Genomic DNA, 16,845 nt, shown 5'->3' on the forward strand with positions numbered 1-16,845 from the left:
TAATCGTAATAAAATCTGTTAAGCAATATGTACATTACATCAACATATTTTAACATATAAATTAAAAGAAAAAAAGAACATAATATGTTCATATAATCTTACATACTGTACAATACATTACACTGTTTTATAAAATGATATTGTGAGAGTATTTATAATGCATTTTAGCATCTGCAACAGCATACACACGCATATACTTATTTATTCAAAACGTCTAATATTTACTGGCATTTAAAAATTTCACAATAAGAACTATCCGTTTTTTGAAATAAAATTCTGTATGTACAATATACTTACTTTACACAGTCAGAAGTTATTCTTTCCTTAACTTTCTGTATATCTCTTAACAGAGTATAGAATAATGGTTTATAATTAAAAATTGTAACGGTAATCACATGTTATAATACCTAGGACCTTACTAAGCAGGTTTCTGTACGTTAATATAAAAAATATCACATATTATAAGATCATTATTAAAATTTAGTAACGATTCTAACTTGATCCGCGTATTTTCGTTTCATCATTTCAGCTTCAATTTTATCTCTTTTTCCTTGTTCACTATGAGATATACCATAAAAGAAATAAATGCTAAGACCTATAAAAATTTGAACAATAATAGATTATGTTAATCGTTTTCTTCTTCTAACTATTATTAATACATTAAACATACGTACCAATAAACATCCAAACAGCAAATCTAATCCAAGTAAAAACATCTAATTGCAACATCAAATATAGATTTATAAAAATACTACAGCATGGAAGAACTGGCACTAATGGTACCTATTTAAGGGTAAACATAATTCGAATGTGCATGTCTTATCTTTTGCGATCAATTTTTAAAATATATACCTTAAATGCTGCATCAATATCTTGTGTAGGCTGCCTGGCAACAGCTGCTAGATTTAATAACACTATTATTATAAGTATAACTAGTATCACAGACGCTACTACGTTACTGCTGAATAATTCCGTACCCCCGTAATTTATGCAAAGTGCAGTAAGAAATATGAAAATACCTATAATAATAACAATAAATATATATATATGATTAATCATGTTAAAATTTCTCTTGAATAAGTAATAATCTTTGTTCAAACTTACATAACATTATAATACCATATTTGGCAACTTTGTACGAATTCTCGGTTACCTCCTTTTGATTGCGTAAATTGAATATTTGTTTTAAGATGTCGATTGGCTTTAATTTGTAACTATTCGTTGCTGCTATAGAATAAGTATTCGATGCACAACCTTTCCCTTGATATCTAATCATTAGAATATAATAAACATATTATACATTTAAATAAATAATTTGCGGTTGTTGCTGTTACCTCAATATTAAAACGGATATTGCCACTATTGTGTATGCTAATAACGTGCCAATGGACATCATTTCAATTAACTGGTGAAGATCAAATATAAGAGTCATGGTTCCCGTTAATAAACCAGAAATCACGGTTCCAAAAATAGGGGTCATTGTTTTTGAATGTACATTCGCAAGACGTTTAAAGATCACTCCATCACTGCCCATAGCGTAAAGTACTCGCGGTAAGGGAAACATTGAACCAAGTAAACTTGTGCATAACGCGAATACAGCACCAATATTAACGATCCATTTAATGGTGGGCCATCCAATTTTATCGAACACGTAAGGAAATGGGGCATCAGGATCCTAAAATGCATAAAATGTTCTTTAATCCTCAGCAGTATATCAGAAGATTCTGAGAAACTGGAACTGTTTGATTGTACCTGATCGTAATAAGGCCACATCATAGTTAATACAGTAGAAATACTAAAATAAGCGGCCAGGATAATGACCAATGACACAACAATAGCTATGGGTATGTTGCGTTGAGGATTTTTAGCTTCTTCACCGGTGGTTGCAACCGCATCGAACCCTACGAAACCATAGAAACATTTTGCCGCTCCCATCATTACTCCAGTTATTCCAAACGGCATGAATCCACCTGATCCTGGGTTTCTAACTGTTTCATCTATATCCTCTACCCGTATCCTCCAATTCGCTGGGTCAGCTAAAAGTTTCAAGGTATTTCGATTAGCTGATTAAAATCTCCAAGCCATTCACTGTTCCAGATCGATTTCTGTACAAACAATAGTGAAATATTTTCACCTTTAATGGAACCTGCAACTATGATAATCAAAATGGTAGCCAAATTGATCACAGTGAATATGTTATTCAACATGGAAGATTCTTTCACTCCTATGCTCAGTAAGATCACTAGAAGCATCACTACTCCAAACGCGAAGAAATCTGGATACTCTGACAGAAACGAAACGCGAATGGGCATTGCGGACAATAGAGTCTCGCTTATCACCTTTCCTATCAATGCGTCCAAGTAATTACTAAGTCCTCGAGCGACGCTGGCAGTACCTGATCAACAATTACAAGTACGACATTTATTTTCTTTGACTGAGTTTTTCTGCATACAGCAAAGAAAGGAAGAACCTTTCGCACACCTATTATATACTCCAAAATTAAATTCCATCCTATAACGAAGGCGATGAATTCTCCTACTGTGACGTAACTGTAGACGTATGCCGAACCTGCCTTTGGAACTCTGGAAGCGAATTCTGCGTAGCACATCCCTGAAATTTAAACAGTCAGATGTTAGTTTCTGTTTCTTAACTCTCAGATGATGACTGGCAGCATATTTGCATTGTTATCTTTTAAGCTATGAAGCTTAAAGTCTAATTTTAACCAAAACATTCATATATATATATATATATATATATATATTTAGTAAGTCTGGATGATTAATTTACCCGCAAACGCGGAAGCGATGGCAGCGATAAGGAAAGAGATACAGACAGCTGGGCCAGCCGTCGATTGGGCTATGCTACCAGCGAGGACGTAGACTCCAATACCGAGTGTAGAGCCCACGCCTAGGGCCGTCAGATCAAAAAGGCCTAAAACCCGAGCCAATTCACCCTTGCTGTCCTGGCTGTCGTCGACGCGTCTTCGGGACAGCGCCTTCCACAAACGGTTCGCCATCCCGAGTCCTCTTCTTCGCTTTCAATCACGTATGTCTGGAAAACATTTCAAAACATTTCAGAAATTTACAATTCATAATTCTTGGAATTTTACATATGCTTAAACCATTTTCTGTTCAGAGTAAAATAAGCACGTGGAACGATGAAAATTTTGCAAAGTGGTCGATGATAATAGACTGTATAGTGCAAAGTTCTGCGCGTCGATAAGCGTTCAACACGATAACAGTATTATTTCATCAATACGAAATTCAATAAAAATATTTTTCGATTATGCGATGACAATGATCAGAGTACAGTTGAGAAAGACAACGAGTCATTTCAACAAGAATATCTTTTGTTTATGTACATAAATGTGGAATACATGTGTTTCTGATTAACATCAATAATGTTAGTATCACAGATATATGGAAGATCAAGACACCAGGAAAAATACAGACTGTATGTCTTTAACAGTTATTCAAAATTATTAGAGCGACGACAAATGACCAGCAAATATTCAAATTTTTGTTTCGATAAATTTACCTTTTAACAAATGTTTGTAAATGAACAGTTACTGAATATTGAATTAACATCGAGTTACAATAAGACACGAATTTTCTCTTCTTGGAAGATGAATTATTTTAACGAACAATTTGCAGCTACTGTATGAACAACTTCAAAACTACTAGAAGCAAAAATGACTTTTCCTTTCGAGACAACTTCTACTGGGTATTACTGGATAGAAAGGTCAACAGAATTTCTTGTAATTGCAACACAGACTGCAACATTTTTACCTATTAATACCTGTCACCATAAATAAGCGAGCGTGTCTCAAAATTCTCAAACAAGAATTTGCTTGATTTGCAAATTTACATTAACAATAATGTTTTTTCACGCGGACGCACAACGAATCGTGAAATTTGAGGTCATTTTTTGTAAAAATCTATTTAAAATGCGTTACTGCATCACAGGGGACAAATCTTTTTATTAGCATAATTTTGAGCGGCTCGGATGAATGCTGCTAATCAACTACGACTGGTTGGGTACCGAGAATTCCGTATTAAACCAGTCACCAAGATTTCCCGATTAATCTTTTTTCGGAAGGGTTTTGGAATATTCCAAACCGGGGCTTAATATAAAAAAATATAGGTCATAGTTTTGCAAATTTTAAACCACACCGGTGTCACAGATGATTAAAACAAAGTACTGTGAATCAAGACACGTGGATATCTATACAATACGTATTTTTTTTACAGTATTATCTGAACAAGTATCATCAAGGTTCCTCGATCATTCACCTTCTTAGCGAATCACCTTGATCCCTTTAAGAATGATCGTGATCGGTGATTTAAAGAAACAGGGAACACCGGTGCGGTTACGTATTTACAGTTCTACGTGGAACGCATCTCAATAGAATTCTACGATAATTACGGTAATTACAGGAATATCCTGTAATTACACACTTAACGGCACGCTCGCTGGTAGATGATCAAAATGAAAAGGAATATGCGTCTAGCTGATTCTGCTATCTTGGTCGTCGCTCTTCCTGGCAAGAAATTCTTTTATCGAAATTGCAAATAGTCGGAGGAAGAAAGTGAAATCGTCTTTCTCAATGTTTGTTCCTGTAACATCCACGTGTGTATTTGACCAGGTAATCTCGTATCTGAAGAATAAATTAAATGTCAGGATAGTGATACTACTGAAAATTAGTTGTAATTATTCTAATTTGTTACCTTGGGAAGTAAGTACGGTTTTAATATACTACTTGAAAATTTTCTTGAATTTCCTGGTACCAATTACCAGTGACCTTTATAACGTTCAAGAATTGTAAAACCTTTCGTTTGTGCGACTCGGCTGAAATTTTCGGATGCCGTGTGACATTGGAGCAAAGGGGAGCCAAACAAAACGTATATATCGTCGGTGTTGGACAACGTGACAAGGTTACAGGCCAATTAAGGCGAGGCACCGTGATACTGTGTCCCCATTGCATGATCCCCTCGAATGACACCTCAATATAATCTTCATATTTTATTTACGATATGTACGTGGGCCAATTGCGGGTTTCACCAATCCCCAAAATTGATGTCACTTCCTTCCAGCGACGATTAATCATTTTTTTGCAACGTGTTAGGGATGAGGGATGAATTTTTGGGTAGACTATTAAATCAATATGTGCAAGTATTTTAGAATGGCAATGGGTAAATTAGTGGGCCACATCTGACCTAGTAAATACACATGACCCCCATAGGGCAGGTATGTGTGGGATTTGAAACCCAATAAAGCGGAAGTGAAAAGAAGAGAATAGCTAAGATAATAAAAAATGTCTGTGTGTAAGAATCCTATCTAAGAATGTATATCATTTCTTTAGAACTCTCGAGTGACAGATATCCTACGTAACACTGATTGATCGAGTTTGCCCTAAGGAGATACACATGAATAAAATGATAATCTTCAGAGTCTAAAGTAGACCGAGTCAATAGAAACGTCGTATCTCGTCTTGAACAGATAAACAGGTAGATGTTGTGAATTTTCGAACAGAAGAGGAAGAGAGATTTGAGGTCAAAGGAAAGTCCGAATTAACGGGTTTCGGATTAACTTCGTGAAATCGGCACGAAGACGTCGTTGTTTGGGATATGGCAACGAGATAGAATCTTTGATTCGATTTTTGAATTTAGATGAAAATTATTGGAGTTGAACTGAAATCTGGATTAACGAGTTCCAATCGTGTGTACCGTCTCTCCATGTTACCATTGCTCGACGAACCGTTTCCGTTAAACGTCTCTATGAAATATTAGACTGTTCCAGAAGTCTGTAGTAAATATTTCCATTAAGGAAGTAATATTAATATTAGCAATATTAATTAAGGGACCGATGGGGTTCATCTTAATGTTAGCCATTCTCTAAGTCTTATTATCATAACTTAAGAGAGGAAACAAAATAAGAACCCATTCGTTTTTTGGGAGGCCGATCCTTGAGGACCGGCGGGGTCCGAACGGAAAGTCTAACGTGGCGTTTAACGTGTTAATCCTCCCTCAACAAATGTAACAGGAGATTGCTCTCAAACGACCAAACGATAAAAGTGTAATATTTAAATAACAACAGAATCGATTAGCAGGTGTGCGTTGATAGATCGATCAGGTATAAATTGATCTGAACAACAATTTTGTCCTTCATAGTGCGGAACATACATAATGTATACTGCGATCCTTGAAATTGTAACGTGTCTGACAACATTCGTGTTTCAAAGCAGGAACAAGAATATTTTCACTTTTGTGACGGTCGATACACTAAAACAAAAAGAGAGAAAGAGAAGTATGAAAATAGAGGTACAAGTGATTGTAAACATGAAAAACGACCGTAATTCACGGCTCGGGTAACTGGTGTCATAATAAACGAGGGAGATCCACTTTTTCCGCGAACAACCGACAATCATGTGACATTAAGGAAAAGTGGCTATGCGATGTCGCAATACTGATTCTTGAAGAAAAACGCCTTTTTTAAGATACACTTATCCTTAGCCGGAGTATCGAATGTTACGCGTGCAACCACTCCGATTGCTACGAGAATTGAAAGCGCTAACGAAAGAGAAAGGAATTCTTTCGCTCTTCGTGCGGTATAATTAAAATGGAAAAAGAAAATCACGAATGGATTTGAAGAGCGTCACGCTTGAACTTTAAATATTTCATTGAAATATGCAAATGTAATCAAAATTAATTATACCTTAAGTAATTGAATTTAATTTTCTGTTAATATTACACCTAATGTGGGTCAACTTCGTATCGTTATTTCCTTTTTTCTATGCTAGTTAAGTTTGACCACCTTTGCATATCTTACATAGGACCATATTCTTTGTGAAATATTGTTTTGTATCAGGAATTATTGTATCATGAAACTTGTATCTGTGGACACTGCATGTCACAGATAATCTCAAAATTCCTCAGTATCGTTTTTTTCTTTTACATAAAACGGTGAGCGTGAGATTAAAATTTGAATGACAATCTAAAAAAAAAAAAAAAAAAAAATTTGTAAGTCATAAATCTATCAAATACGTAGAGATGCATTAAAAAAGTTGTTTACTATTGAGACATCATATGATTTATGAAACAAATTTGTTACCGATGCGGGACGTTATCTGAATTGGTTTAATCGTCTCACGGTATCAATTACCCTTAACAATTAATGTCAACGTTTAAGCGGTTCTTTAATTAATTTTTGAGATATGATAATTTATACATGATAAATATAATTAATTAAATAAAAGATAATATCATGATAATTTGAATTTAACTGTAAATAGTAATTAAGCTCCTCTGTTTTTTTCCAAGTTACTATTGCTAAAAATTTTATAATTTCTGGTACTCTGTATGCTCCGCTAGTAGCTCTTAACAAATTGCATTTTACGACTATACAGGAATTAATCATCAACTGACTTACTTTCATTTTCAAGGAATATTGTAAGAACAGCTAACAACCTTGTACTTCTATCTTCACTATTAATCCTCTCATTTACTACTAGATATATTTGTGAAGTGTACAGTGCAGATGAAGCGTGTACACGCGTATAAGCAGAGTCATTACCGTCGCATAAAGTTTAAAAACAACGAATAAAGATGAAAATTAGTTTTTAACTACAACATCAAGGTAGACGCGGTGAAAATGAATATTTGTCAAAGTAGATAAGAGTTAGTCCAGGTGTACAGAATTATTAAAAAACAATCACCTTAAAGAAGGAAGAACTTGATGTTAGATATTTATTGTTGCAGAAATAATATGTATGTCGCGTATAAAATGTTCTTACCTGATTTCGAAGATGTGTATTAGAAAGGAAACCAGGTGTTCGGAAAATGTCTCACATGCAAAGTCACTTTTCTGTTCAGTCAGGACTGGCATACGTATTTAAATTGGAAGTAGGTTGACACCGTGGAACCGGTCGCGTCGGTGGACGATCGCAAACTAATAATGTGCTCTAATATCACGATGCTCGCTTCCACCTGTCCGCTAGCTAATAAACTTCAATCACCTCCCACCATAACTTTAAAACAGTCTGCGTTAACCGCTCGGTAAGCTTCTCTCGGGTTCCTTGCCTGGAGGAAATAAGCCTGTGTATCATTCGGATGTAAACAAACAAGTGTTAATCGTTTGCTTTCCTTTCGCTTCGATTTACACGAACTTCTGTCCGACACGATTATTATCAAAACATAGAATCTATTAATAGAAGAATTCATTAAGTTATTAAACAAGAAAAATAAAATAAATTTACTTGATCGAGTCACATTTCACGTTTCTTTAATCTCTATTTATTCTTATTTCCTATGTAAAAATTATTACCAGGTCACGGTTATTGTAAACAAGAAACTGAAGGAGTACAAGTTATAATTATGATTATCTTTTCATGCATTCGTTCCTTCATACTTTCCATAAATAAAATGCAGATTAGTTTCGCGTTATAAAAATTGTTAGCGTATGAAATTGGTTTTAATTTACGGTATTCTTTCATTAAAGCACTTAATTCAAAATAGCTAAAATTATGAATTTTATTTTACATACATTTAATAAATTACGATCTATCCGTTGATCTTTGATATGTATCTGGATTTGTAGCACATCCTGGACATGTATGTAAAGATTCGTGAATGAATATCTCGCAATCTAAGCAAAATGTTTGGCTACATTTATTGCAAACGTATACCTGAAAACAAATAAAGCGATATAAATATTAGTCTCATACTAGTGTTACTAATTACACACACCTTTTTATCTATCTGTGAAAAGTTTTTCTGACAACCGTAACAAAGCGAACGAGTTCCATCGTATACGATTTCGTCGAAAGGTTCAACAGGAAACAAGTAATGATAGGATCGAGCTAGATGCGGAGCAGATACCAAAGTTAGCCCACATGCTCTACACTCAACAGGAAGTTCGCAATGTTTACTGAGACACTGCGGGCACAAATACCCTGTACTAATAAGTTTAACAGATTCTTCAGAATTTTCGGCATGGCTGTAAAAAACATTTCTTATTATTATCATATCAAGCGTTGTCGGGGGCTCTATCATCAACGTTGCGGGACACATCAACCGATCCTGAGTCCGGTTACCCGGTAACTTATAGATTCCTTACCACATACATACTGCCATAGCAGAATCGTTTACAGAAGAATGCAATGCATGATGAGGAAAGCCCATTTTTACAAGAGCAGCATCTAGTCTAGTCGCAGCTGGCGGTGGATCTATGTGCATATTCAACTGTTCCTTGTAATGTTTATCATCTAATGCAACTCCATGTTCTCCACCAGTTGCTGTTGCCATTCTTTTACAAATATATAATTCAGCAGCTAACCCAATCACACTGCATCTTACACAATCTGTTTTCATGCTCTGAAATCATAAACCAGTTATTGCAGAGTTTCAGCACAACTATTACAATGTGCTTTACACTACATACTTGTATAGTTTCATTAATATCTCCTGGATCACAAGTGGTAAGGGCTCCTATGATTACAAGTATTTCTTTGCTAGCATGTGATGGCAGAAGGCGTAAAGATTTTAAAGCTAATTCTAAAGAATTTTGCAGTGAGGGTTCACCTGCTGGTGTAATCTGTTGCATGTTTTGTATTTCCTGGAAATTTATCCAAAATTTTACTTAGAAAATCTATCCAAGTCTTTGTCATATCTTACAAGAATATACCTTAATATGTTTCTTGGAATTTCCAACTAATTCGCTCACTTTTTCTGCTCTTTTATTTCTTGTAATAATTATTCCCAGCTGACTTATAGGATTTTGATAAAAAAATTCATCCACAAAATCTTCTAAAAGCTTAAAATCAATAGTCATGTGTAATATATGACAACACAGGGATTATGTTACATATGTATGTAAAATTACTTTTAAAGAACACAAAAAACGTGTTGGTTTAAAATCTTGAATTGACATTGATTCAGAAGCATCCAAAATTATATAAAGATGTCTCATCATTCCTAATCTGGCACCAATCTTTCTATTCATCTGACGCTTTCTTTTAGCATTATGAATAATATCTGCAACAGATGCTTCCAACAATCCATGGTCATCTTCTTTAATTGCTTCCCTAGATGACAAATAATTTATGTAATATTACTTTACTTAACTCAATAATAACAACAATTAAATTGAAAAAGATTAATACCATGTTTTTTCATAACCAGTCTCCCACCGGTATTCTTTCTCTTCTTCATCATCAGCCATTTTTTAATGTTTTAAAATAAAGCTGCAATCAAACAATTTAAAACGATTTAATGTTATGTCAAAATAAGGTTAATGTTGTTTATATTCATTTGAAGATTAAAAATAATGTACTAATGTTATGAAAGAGAACACTAATGGATATATTTTTTTAATCTTTTAAAACGGTTATCAGACTGTATTAAAAAAGAAACTGTTGAATAAAATACAATTCATTCATTTAAAAACATTCATACAATGAACGTATAATTTTCACGTGGTGTCTGGTCGATACAAGAATTTATTTGTTCTAAATTTTTCTTCATAAATTACAGTGAAGGTACTGAATATAGAAGTAAAGCGTGAGTATGTAAGACATAAATAGAAATGAAAAAAAATAGAGCTTTTAATCGTACACAAATTATAAATTTATACGGAATAACCGATGACTATTTACGAAATTGCTTTGCTATCAATTAACATAAACTTGCCTTTTCTATACTCAATTCCAAGCCGGAACATAGGTAAATTCATTGAAGAAAAGCGGTATATTTGAAATCAATAATGCAATAATTGGCAATTTCGTTCTCTTTTCAGAAATAATTTTCTGCTTTCTTATCAGTAATTAATCGTAAGTGTAACATTCTAAACGTAAGAAGTAACGTTAGGTAAAAGATATTATTGATAAAAGAAGATAAAGTAGAATTGATGGATAATATTCTCCCGCCAAAAGGTAAACTGTTGCCGTGGCGGGCAAGCGCCATGGCGCTACTGTCGTCAGACGCGGTCACTGTTTTCATCCCATCTCGTGCGGCGACAGCAATAATTATCCAGATCAGGAAAATCTAATTTTTCCACGGTTTAACGGGCGTAAGTCAATATTATTGATTTGAGTGTCGATTACATTGAAATCGGTAACGGACAAGTGTGTTCGAAAAATATTCATGGGTAGACAGGAAGTGAATAGTCGATGAAAGTTTTCGTGACGAGAGCCATCTTGATGAGCATCGGCTTGCTCGTGATAGACAGAGGACGAGTCTGTGGCGGCGGCGACGGCGGCAATGGCATCGTTTCTAAATGTTTTTGTAATTTCTGAACTCTCGTATTATTTGCAGTTAGATTAGTCGCTTTTATCGGTAACGAACAATCACGGTGAGCCGGCTAATAATTCAAGAACAAATTATATGTGAGTTTTGTTCGTTGGTAACTTACGCCACTGGCCGCGTTTACAATGACTCCATGCTGTGTCTGGACGTTTTACCATTTATGCGGGAATTCGTTTAGTTTAAATAAAAAGTTTCACGAAATACACCTCGTGATGCGCCTTGGAAGTGCAGACGATTTACAAAATTACCAATGATAGCTGTGTGTGTATAGTGAACCTTTTGAATCACCGTAACAACGGCAGTGGTGTCTTGTTAAAAAATGTTTGCAGTTCGATTTCCACCGGCATGTTGCGTGTAAATTTTTCTGACGCCCGCGAAACTTCGAAGTCCGAATGTTACAATTTTTTTTTTTTTTATTTTCAACCTAGTATACAAATAACATGATAATGTTTATAAATTACTTGCTGCAAGAAATAAAAGTTTTTAGCGAGTTTATTACCTATAGTACTCTGAAATTAAGTTGATAAGGTTCATTGATACGTTATTAATATAAATTAAAAAGGGAAAGTTAAACGTTTGATTTTATCATTTTTAATTATTTTTTTACACTTTTTCTATATCATATTTTAATTAAACAATATATAATAATAATTTTTAATTCAGATTTTGATCTGCTTACAAAATGTGTAACGAAACAGTGGAACTTAAATTTGTATTAAAATATAGATCATTGTTAAATAATAAAATTCAGTATGTTATTGATATATTGTTATTAGCTACTTTGTTCTGTACATTCCATGTTACATGTATAAACTTTAATTAAAAGTAAATAATAATTTTACTTTTTAGAATAAAACCTTGCGGATATAATCTCAAGTATTCCATTGAATAAAATGGAGGGAGGTGATGGCCCTTCGGCCATAAGTAGTAATCCTACTGCTATTAAAGGTTTGTAACCTAGTATTTTTATCGCAATATTCTTATACAAGTAAGAGAAGTCGGTAGTCATTGGTACATAGTAACTAGGAACCTGACATGCTGACTGTTTACAGTTGATGACTAATTATTAACACAACCAGAACTTCTTCAAAAATTCCATTATAATGTTTGAAATAATACATTCATGTATGTTACTAGCTGCACAAGAAGAGATGGGAAGATTGGATGTTCTTGTATGTGGTCAGTGCCATTCAGTTTTTCATTTCATTGAAGAATTTCAAGAGCATCGTACAAAAGAAGGCGCTTGTACTCAAGTTTCACATTTTCGTGAAAATAGCAATGTTAGTAATATTTATCCAATGTTGTAAGCGATATCAATCTGGGTTGCAACAGTCTTTATTTCACTTTGACCTTTTTCCAGAATGAGCAAAAAGCACAAGTGTGGGCCTTTCTTTTATGGAAAGATTCACAAATCCAGCAGGAAGGGTCAGACAAGGACTCAACAAATTCATGGAAACTTTATCAGAAATGGTGTAAAATGGATACGCATATAAGAGATTCTTGGATTGCAGCTGGAAAAACCATTCAAACGTTTACTAAAATCAGTAATGCAAAAATGCAGGATGCACCAAGACAGAATCAAATAAGTACCAATGCAGAAGGTACAATTGTGTGTGAAAAGTAAAATCGTTATAATTTAAATGAAAAGTTCACTAAAGTTATTTCGCACCTTTATAGGAAAATCTGTCGTTGTTCGTAAAGTTATTCGCAATGGACAGCCGGAGGATGCTGAAAGGAAAGACGGTAAAGCTTCAGAAACAAGGAATCAGAAAAACGAGTCTTTCGATACTGAAGTAGAAAAGAAGGAGAAGCCAAAATTGAAACCTTCTATAAAACCCAAGGTTTGTTCGACCACGTTTTATCGATTGCCCGTTGTATGTAAACATTTGTAATCTATTCGTTCTTATGTAGGGTAAATCTAGTAAAGCCGGCGAAGAGGACAGAGATTCAAGCGATGAAGAATATACGGTAGAAAAAATTTTAGCGAAACGTTTCAATCCGAAAAAGAGATGTTCCGAGTATTTATTGAAATGGGAGGGTTATGGACAGTAAGTTTAATCTATGAAATAATGACCTATTTGTAGAGAAAAAGATAAGATTCTATAGAAAAAGTTTCATCATTAGAAAGATTATAAGATAGTTACAAGATAAAGTACATTAATAATTCCAGTGAACATAATACATGGGAACCTGCCGAGCACGTAGCTACATGTAAACATTTGTTAGAAGAATTTGAAAGAAATCTTGCTAAGCAGAAGGAATTAAAAGCAGCTCAACAGCAGGCTAATTCAAAAGCAGCAGGACGAGGAAGTCATCTTGCTCATAAAACTGTTATAAAAGCAGAAGCTAAACCTGGACCAAGTACTGCAGTTCATGTAGGGTAAGTTCTACGTTGACTTACTAGTTTATACATTACATATTTTTTCTAAGAACTAAATTTAATGCGTTAAATTGTACGTGTAGGCGACCAATGCGTTCAAGTAAATCAAAAGCAATGGATCAAGTGAAGCAATGGTGCGGTTCAATGAAAGACGAGGACAATGATTGTACGGGTATTTTCGTAACATTGCGCAATAATTTTTTTTTTTTTTTTTGTTTAAAGCAATCTAATAAACGTTACAGAAGTATTGAAATTCATTTTTTTTTTTAGTATTAGGGAAAAGAAGAATGGATTATTCTGAGAGTGATTCTGAGGACGGAGGCAGCAGTGCTGCAAAACGAGCAAAAGGTGATACTGGTAGCGACGAAGATTGGACTGGAGAGTCCGAGGAGGAGAGATTATTGGGTCGAAGCGACGTGATCCAACGCGCATTTAATCGCGCCAATGCTCAGTCAAACGGTTCTAACAGAGCGAGTGGTTCGTCTTCAGATCTTGCTACTTCTTTGGGACTTCAGTCTCCCGAAGGGGCGAAATCTAATCAACCGCCAGTTTTAGTTGCGAACGCTAAAGGTGTGGTTAAAGTAGACCCGAAGCAAATGCCAAACTTAACGTCTGGCGTGTACGTAATGTCTCGTAAAGATGGGATCATCAAATTGGATTCATCCCCTAGCGGGAAATTATCCGTAAAAGGTTCGCCGACTACCCAAGGTGTTTTGATGGTTCAAAATCGGGATAATACTAACGTAGTGAGGAAGCAAGTAATATCCGCATCGCAGTCAAATTCAGTAACACCTGTAAAGGTGGTATCTAAAATGGATGGAAGTCAAGTAGTAACCCAGATGAAAGTAGTTTCTAAGCCGGTTACAACTAAAACAGGAGGTACACAGAAAACAGAGCCTATAAAGATCCAGCCGAAACCAGATCCGACACAGTTACCGCAGATACATGTCGTGACCGCGGTGCCGGCTCCCATAACTTTGCAACCAAGACTAAGTACAGGAATACGTCCTGGACCTGTTACAGGCCAACGCGGTGCGGACGGTCGTCCATTGTTACCGAGACCTCCGCTGCGCGCGACGACACCCACTAGCGTACTCGGAATCGGATCTACAATTCGCACACCTGTCAGGGCGCCAGCCCCGAGACAAGTTCAGTCCCAGCAAGCTCGTCAGGTGCTACAAAAACGTACAACAGCTGTAACCACCCAAAGTAATTCGGTGAGTCCTGGAAATGTTACTCAGATTAGACCGAAGTTTACGGTGCTTAGTCCACAGCCGAAGCAAGTGATAAAGTCTGGAACTAGTCCAGTGCAACAGGTTAAACAGCCGCCGAAAACACCAGTTGGTAAGCCACAGTCATTATTATCTCCGCAACAAAAGTTATTAATGGCTAAAAGGAAAGCTCAAGAAGCAGCAGGTATCATTAAACCAGGTGGCCGTGGCCTCCTAGCAGGTGCTCGTGCTACCGCCGGACGAGGTAGAGGGAAATTGGCTGAAACACCAACCGCAGCTACCGTGCCGGGAAGCAAACAGAAAGAAAGTAAATTGGCGGAGGGCGATGGGCTTCACATGGAATTCCACGAGGTAGGCTCCGAAGAGAGTAGCAGCGAGGGTGAACCGGAACTTCCACCTCCGGAGGCCGATACCATAGCCACTACGGAACCGGACAGTCCACCCAGACCGTTCACTTTGTGCCCGTTGACCGGACGTATCATCGGTCCGGATGGTGAACCAGTCGAGCAACCAGCTGAGCCAGAACCCGAACCGGAACCCACCACGCCGTTGTCCACCGTCAAAACTACTACCACCACATCCGAGAGTATAGACGTTACTGCTACCGCTACCACGACAGAATTGGTGCTACCTTCCCTTGATTCTCTTACAGAGGCTGGTGGAATCATGAGAGTCGAAATGAGTCCTGGCGGAACAACAGGCACGATCGTTCAGACGAGCGAACCAGCCCAAATCAACTTAACCAACGTCTCTGTCCCAGCTCCGGATCTTCCTTGCTTGGACGATACCGCTCCTGCCGTGGCTACTCCGGTTACAACCACCGCAACACCATTGACAGAGGCTACATCGAGCAGCGAATCGTCGATCGCTGCTGGATTGACAACAGCCACGGTTACCTCGACCAGCACGATAGCGATCGCGTCCACCGATGTAACTAAATCCGAAGAGAAACTGTCGGAGGAGAGGAAGGTAGCGGAAGACGCGTCCAACTTGGTAACGATAACCGGCGAGGACGGTGTTGTTTATCAAGTGGCGGGCCAAGCCGAGGATGGTCAAACGTTGTTAGTCACTCGTGACGCTGATGGCGAACAACAATGCGTGTACGTTACCACTGAACAACAAGGTGACGAAGGATCTGTATTGACGTTGGACCATGCTGTGGCGGAAGCTGTGGCTCAGCTGATACCTGATCAGGTAAACCTGGCCTCACAGTTTTATGTAAAGGAGGGTGGAACGGAGCCTACTGAAAATCCAATGGTTATGTCTATCATGGATAACACGAACGCTACCGACGTGACCGAAGGGCAAGAGGAGGGCGACGGTCACGGGCAAGTCGTAGCTCAGGTCGTACAAGCGGAAGAACCTACTCCAGGTAAAGTAACGAGTTTAATCAAACTCCTAATTGAATCAAGGATCGATCCTGCAATATTACCTGCCATTTTATGTCTGTTATCTCTAGGCGGTACCAGAAGAGTGGTTCTCCTTTTACCTGACGGGAACCTGATGATGACCGAAGTGACGGAAGAACAGTATGCTGCGCTCGGACTAGGCAAGTGAAGAGACACTTAAAACGTTGACACACACGTGAAATGAATAAACAATCATGCATCGAACTTATACAATTTACGTGGAAGTTGTACGCTTAAGGGTGATCGTGGGTTGTATATATTGTAAGAACGTTCACTTCGTACAATTGCAATGGATGAAAATTTATCAGACATATGTTTTCCAGCTAATACAATGTGACAGATTAAAACAACATATAAGCTGGTGTATTGTAAAAACATAAAACAAAAAAAAAAAAAAGGAATAATGGATCACAGATACAGAAACGTAGAAGTTAGATTAACAGATAAAGGAGTATGTTTTAGAAATTTCATGTTTCAGTGTAAAACGAATCCGCTCTGGAGTTTTAATTTTTATCTTTAATTTA

General features: G+C 36.6%; 3 protein-coding genes and 1 long non-coding RNA gene across 15 annotated transcripts; 2 read left to right on the top strand and 2 right to left on the bottom strand.

Annotated features, from left to right (window-relative positions):
* Positions 1-6: 6 nt before the first annotated feature.
* Positions 7-3,016, bottom strand: slif (cationic amino acid transporter slimfast). The gene is made up of 9 exons (XM_034326384.2): positions 2,788-3,016; positions 2,482-2,610; positions 2,135-2,395; positions 1,753-2,036; positions 1,335-1,675; positions 1,105-1,268; positions 853-1,019; positions 675-783; positions 7-595 (listed from the first exon to the last, which is right to left on the bottom strand). The coding sequence occupies exons 1-9, from the start codon at positions 3,014-3,016 to the stop codon at positions 474-476; spliced, it is 1,806 nt and encodes a 601-aa protein (XP_034182275.2). The 3' UTR covers positions 7-473.
* Positions 2,503-3,963, top strand: LOC117605454 (uncharacterized). The gene is made up of 3 exons (XR_004581704.2): positions 2,503-2,631; positions 2,766-3,045; positions 3,136-3,963. It is a non-coding gene; the product is annotated as an uncharacterized LOC117605454 (long non-coding RNA).
* Positions 2,915-10,900, bottom strand: Ssl1 (general transcription factor IIH subunit 2 Ssl1). 5 transcript variants are annotated; one of them, XM_034326427.2, is made up of 9 exons: positions 10,452-10,603; positions 10,160-10,240; positions 9,880-10,081; positions 9,682-9,810; positions 9,439-9,612; positions 9,115-9,371; positions 8,745-8,994; positions 8,542-8,683; positions 2,915-3,051 (listed from the first exon to the last, which is right to left on the bottom strand). In XM_034326427.2, exons 2-8 carry the CDS (start codon positions 10,216-10,218, stop codon positions 8,552-8,554), a joined length of 1,203 nt encoding a protein of 400 aa, XP_034182318.1. In that variant the 5' UTR covers positions 10,219-10,240; positions 10,452-10,603; the 3' UTR covers positions 2,915-3,051; positions 8,542-8,551. The 5 variants fall into 5 exon arrangements, with proteins under 5 accessions (XP_034182318.1, XP_034182328.1, XP_034182303.1 ...); XM_034326437.2 differs by lacking the exons at positions 2,915-3,051; positions 10,452-10,603 and adding exons at positions 7,942-8,078; positions 10,686-10,900; XM_034326412.2 differs by lacking the exons at positions 2,915-3,051; positions 10,452-10,603 and adding exons at positions 7,942-8,078; positions 10,611-10,681.
* Positions 10,901-10,930: 30 nt separating this feature from the next.
* Chro (chromodomain-containing protein chromator) lies at positions 10,931-16,725 on the top strand. Of its 8 annotated transcripts, none has more exons than XM_076690226.1 (11): positions 11,222-11,380; positions 12,150-12,248; positions 12,438-12,580; positions 12,661-12,901; positions 12,978-13,141; positions 13,212-13,348; positions 13,471-13,680; positions 13,764-13,846; positions 13,951-15,498; positions 15,565-16,284; positions 16,372-16,725. In XM_076690226.1, exons 2-11 carry the CDS (start codon positions 12,194-12,196, stop codon positions 16,467-16,469), a joined length of 3,399 nt encoding a protein of 1,132 aa, XP_076546341.1. In that variant the 5' UTR covers positions 11,222-11,380; positions 12,150-12,193; the 3' UTR covers positions 16,470-16,725. The 8 variants fall into 8 exon arrangements, with proteins under 8 accessions (XP_034182095.1, XP_034182110.1, XP_034182101.1 ...); XM_034326243.2 differs by having other exon boundaries at positions 13,951-15,024; positions 15,112-16,284; XM_034326251.2 differs by having other exon boundaries at positions 13,951-14,559; positions 14,704-16,284.
* Positions 16,726-16,845: the final 120 nt, after the last annotated feature.

This window comes from Osmia lignaria, chromosome 9 (genome assembly GCF_051020975.1).
Source record: "Osmia lignaria lignaria isolate PbOS001 chromosome 9, iyOsmLign1, whole genome shotgun sequence".
NCBI lineage: Eukaryota > Metazoa > Arthropoda > Insecta > Hymenoptera > Megachilidae > Osmia > Osmia lignaria.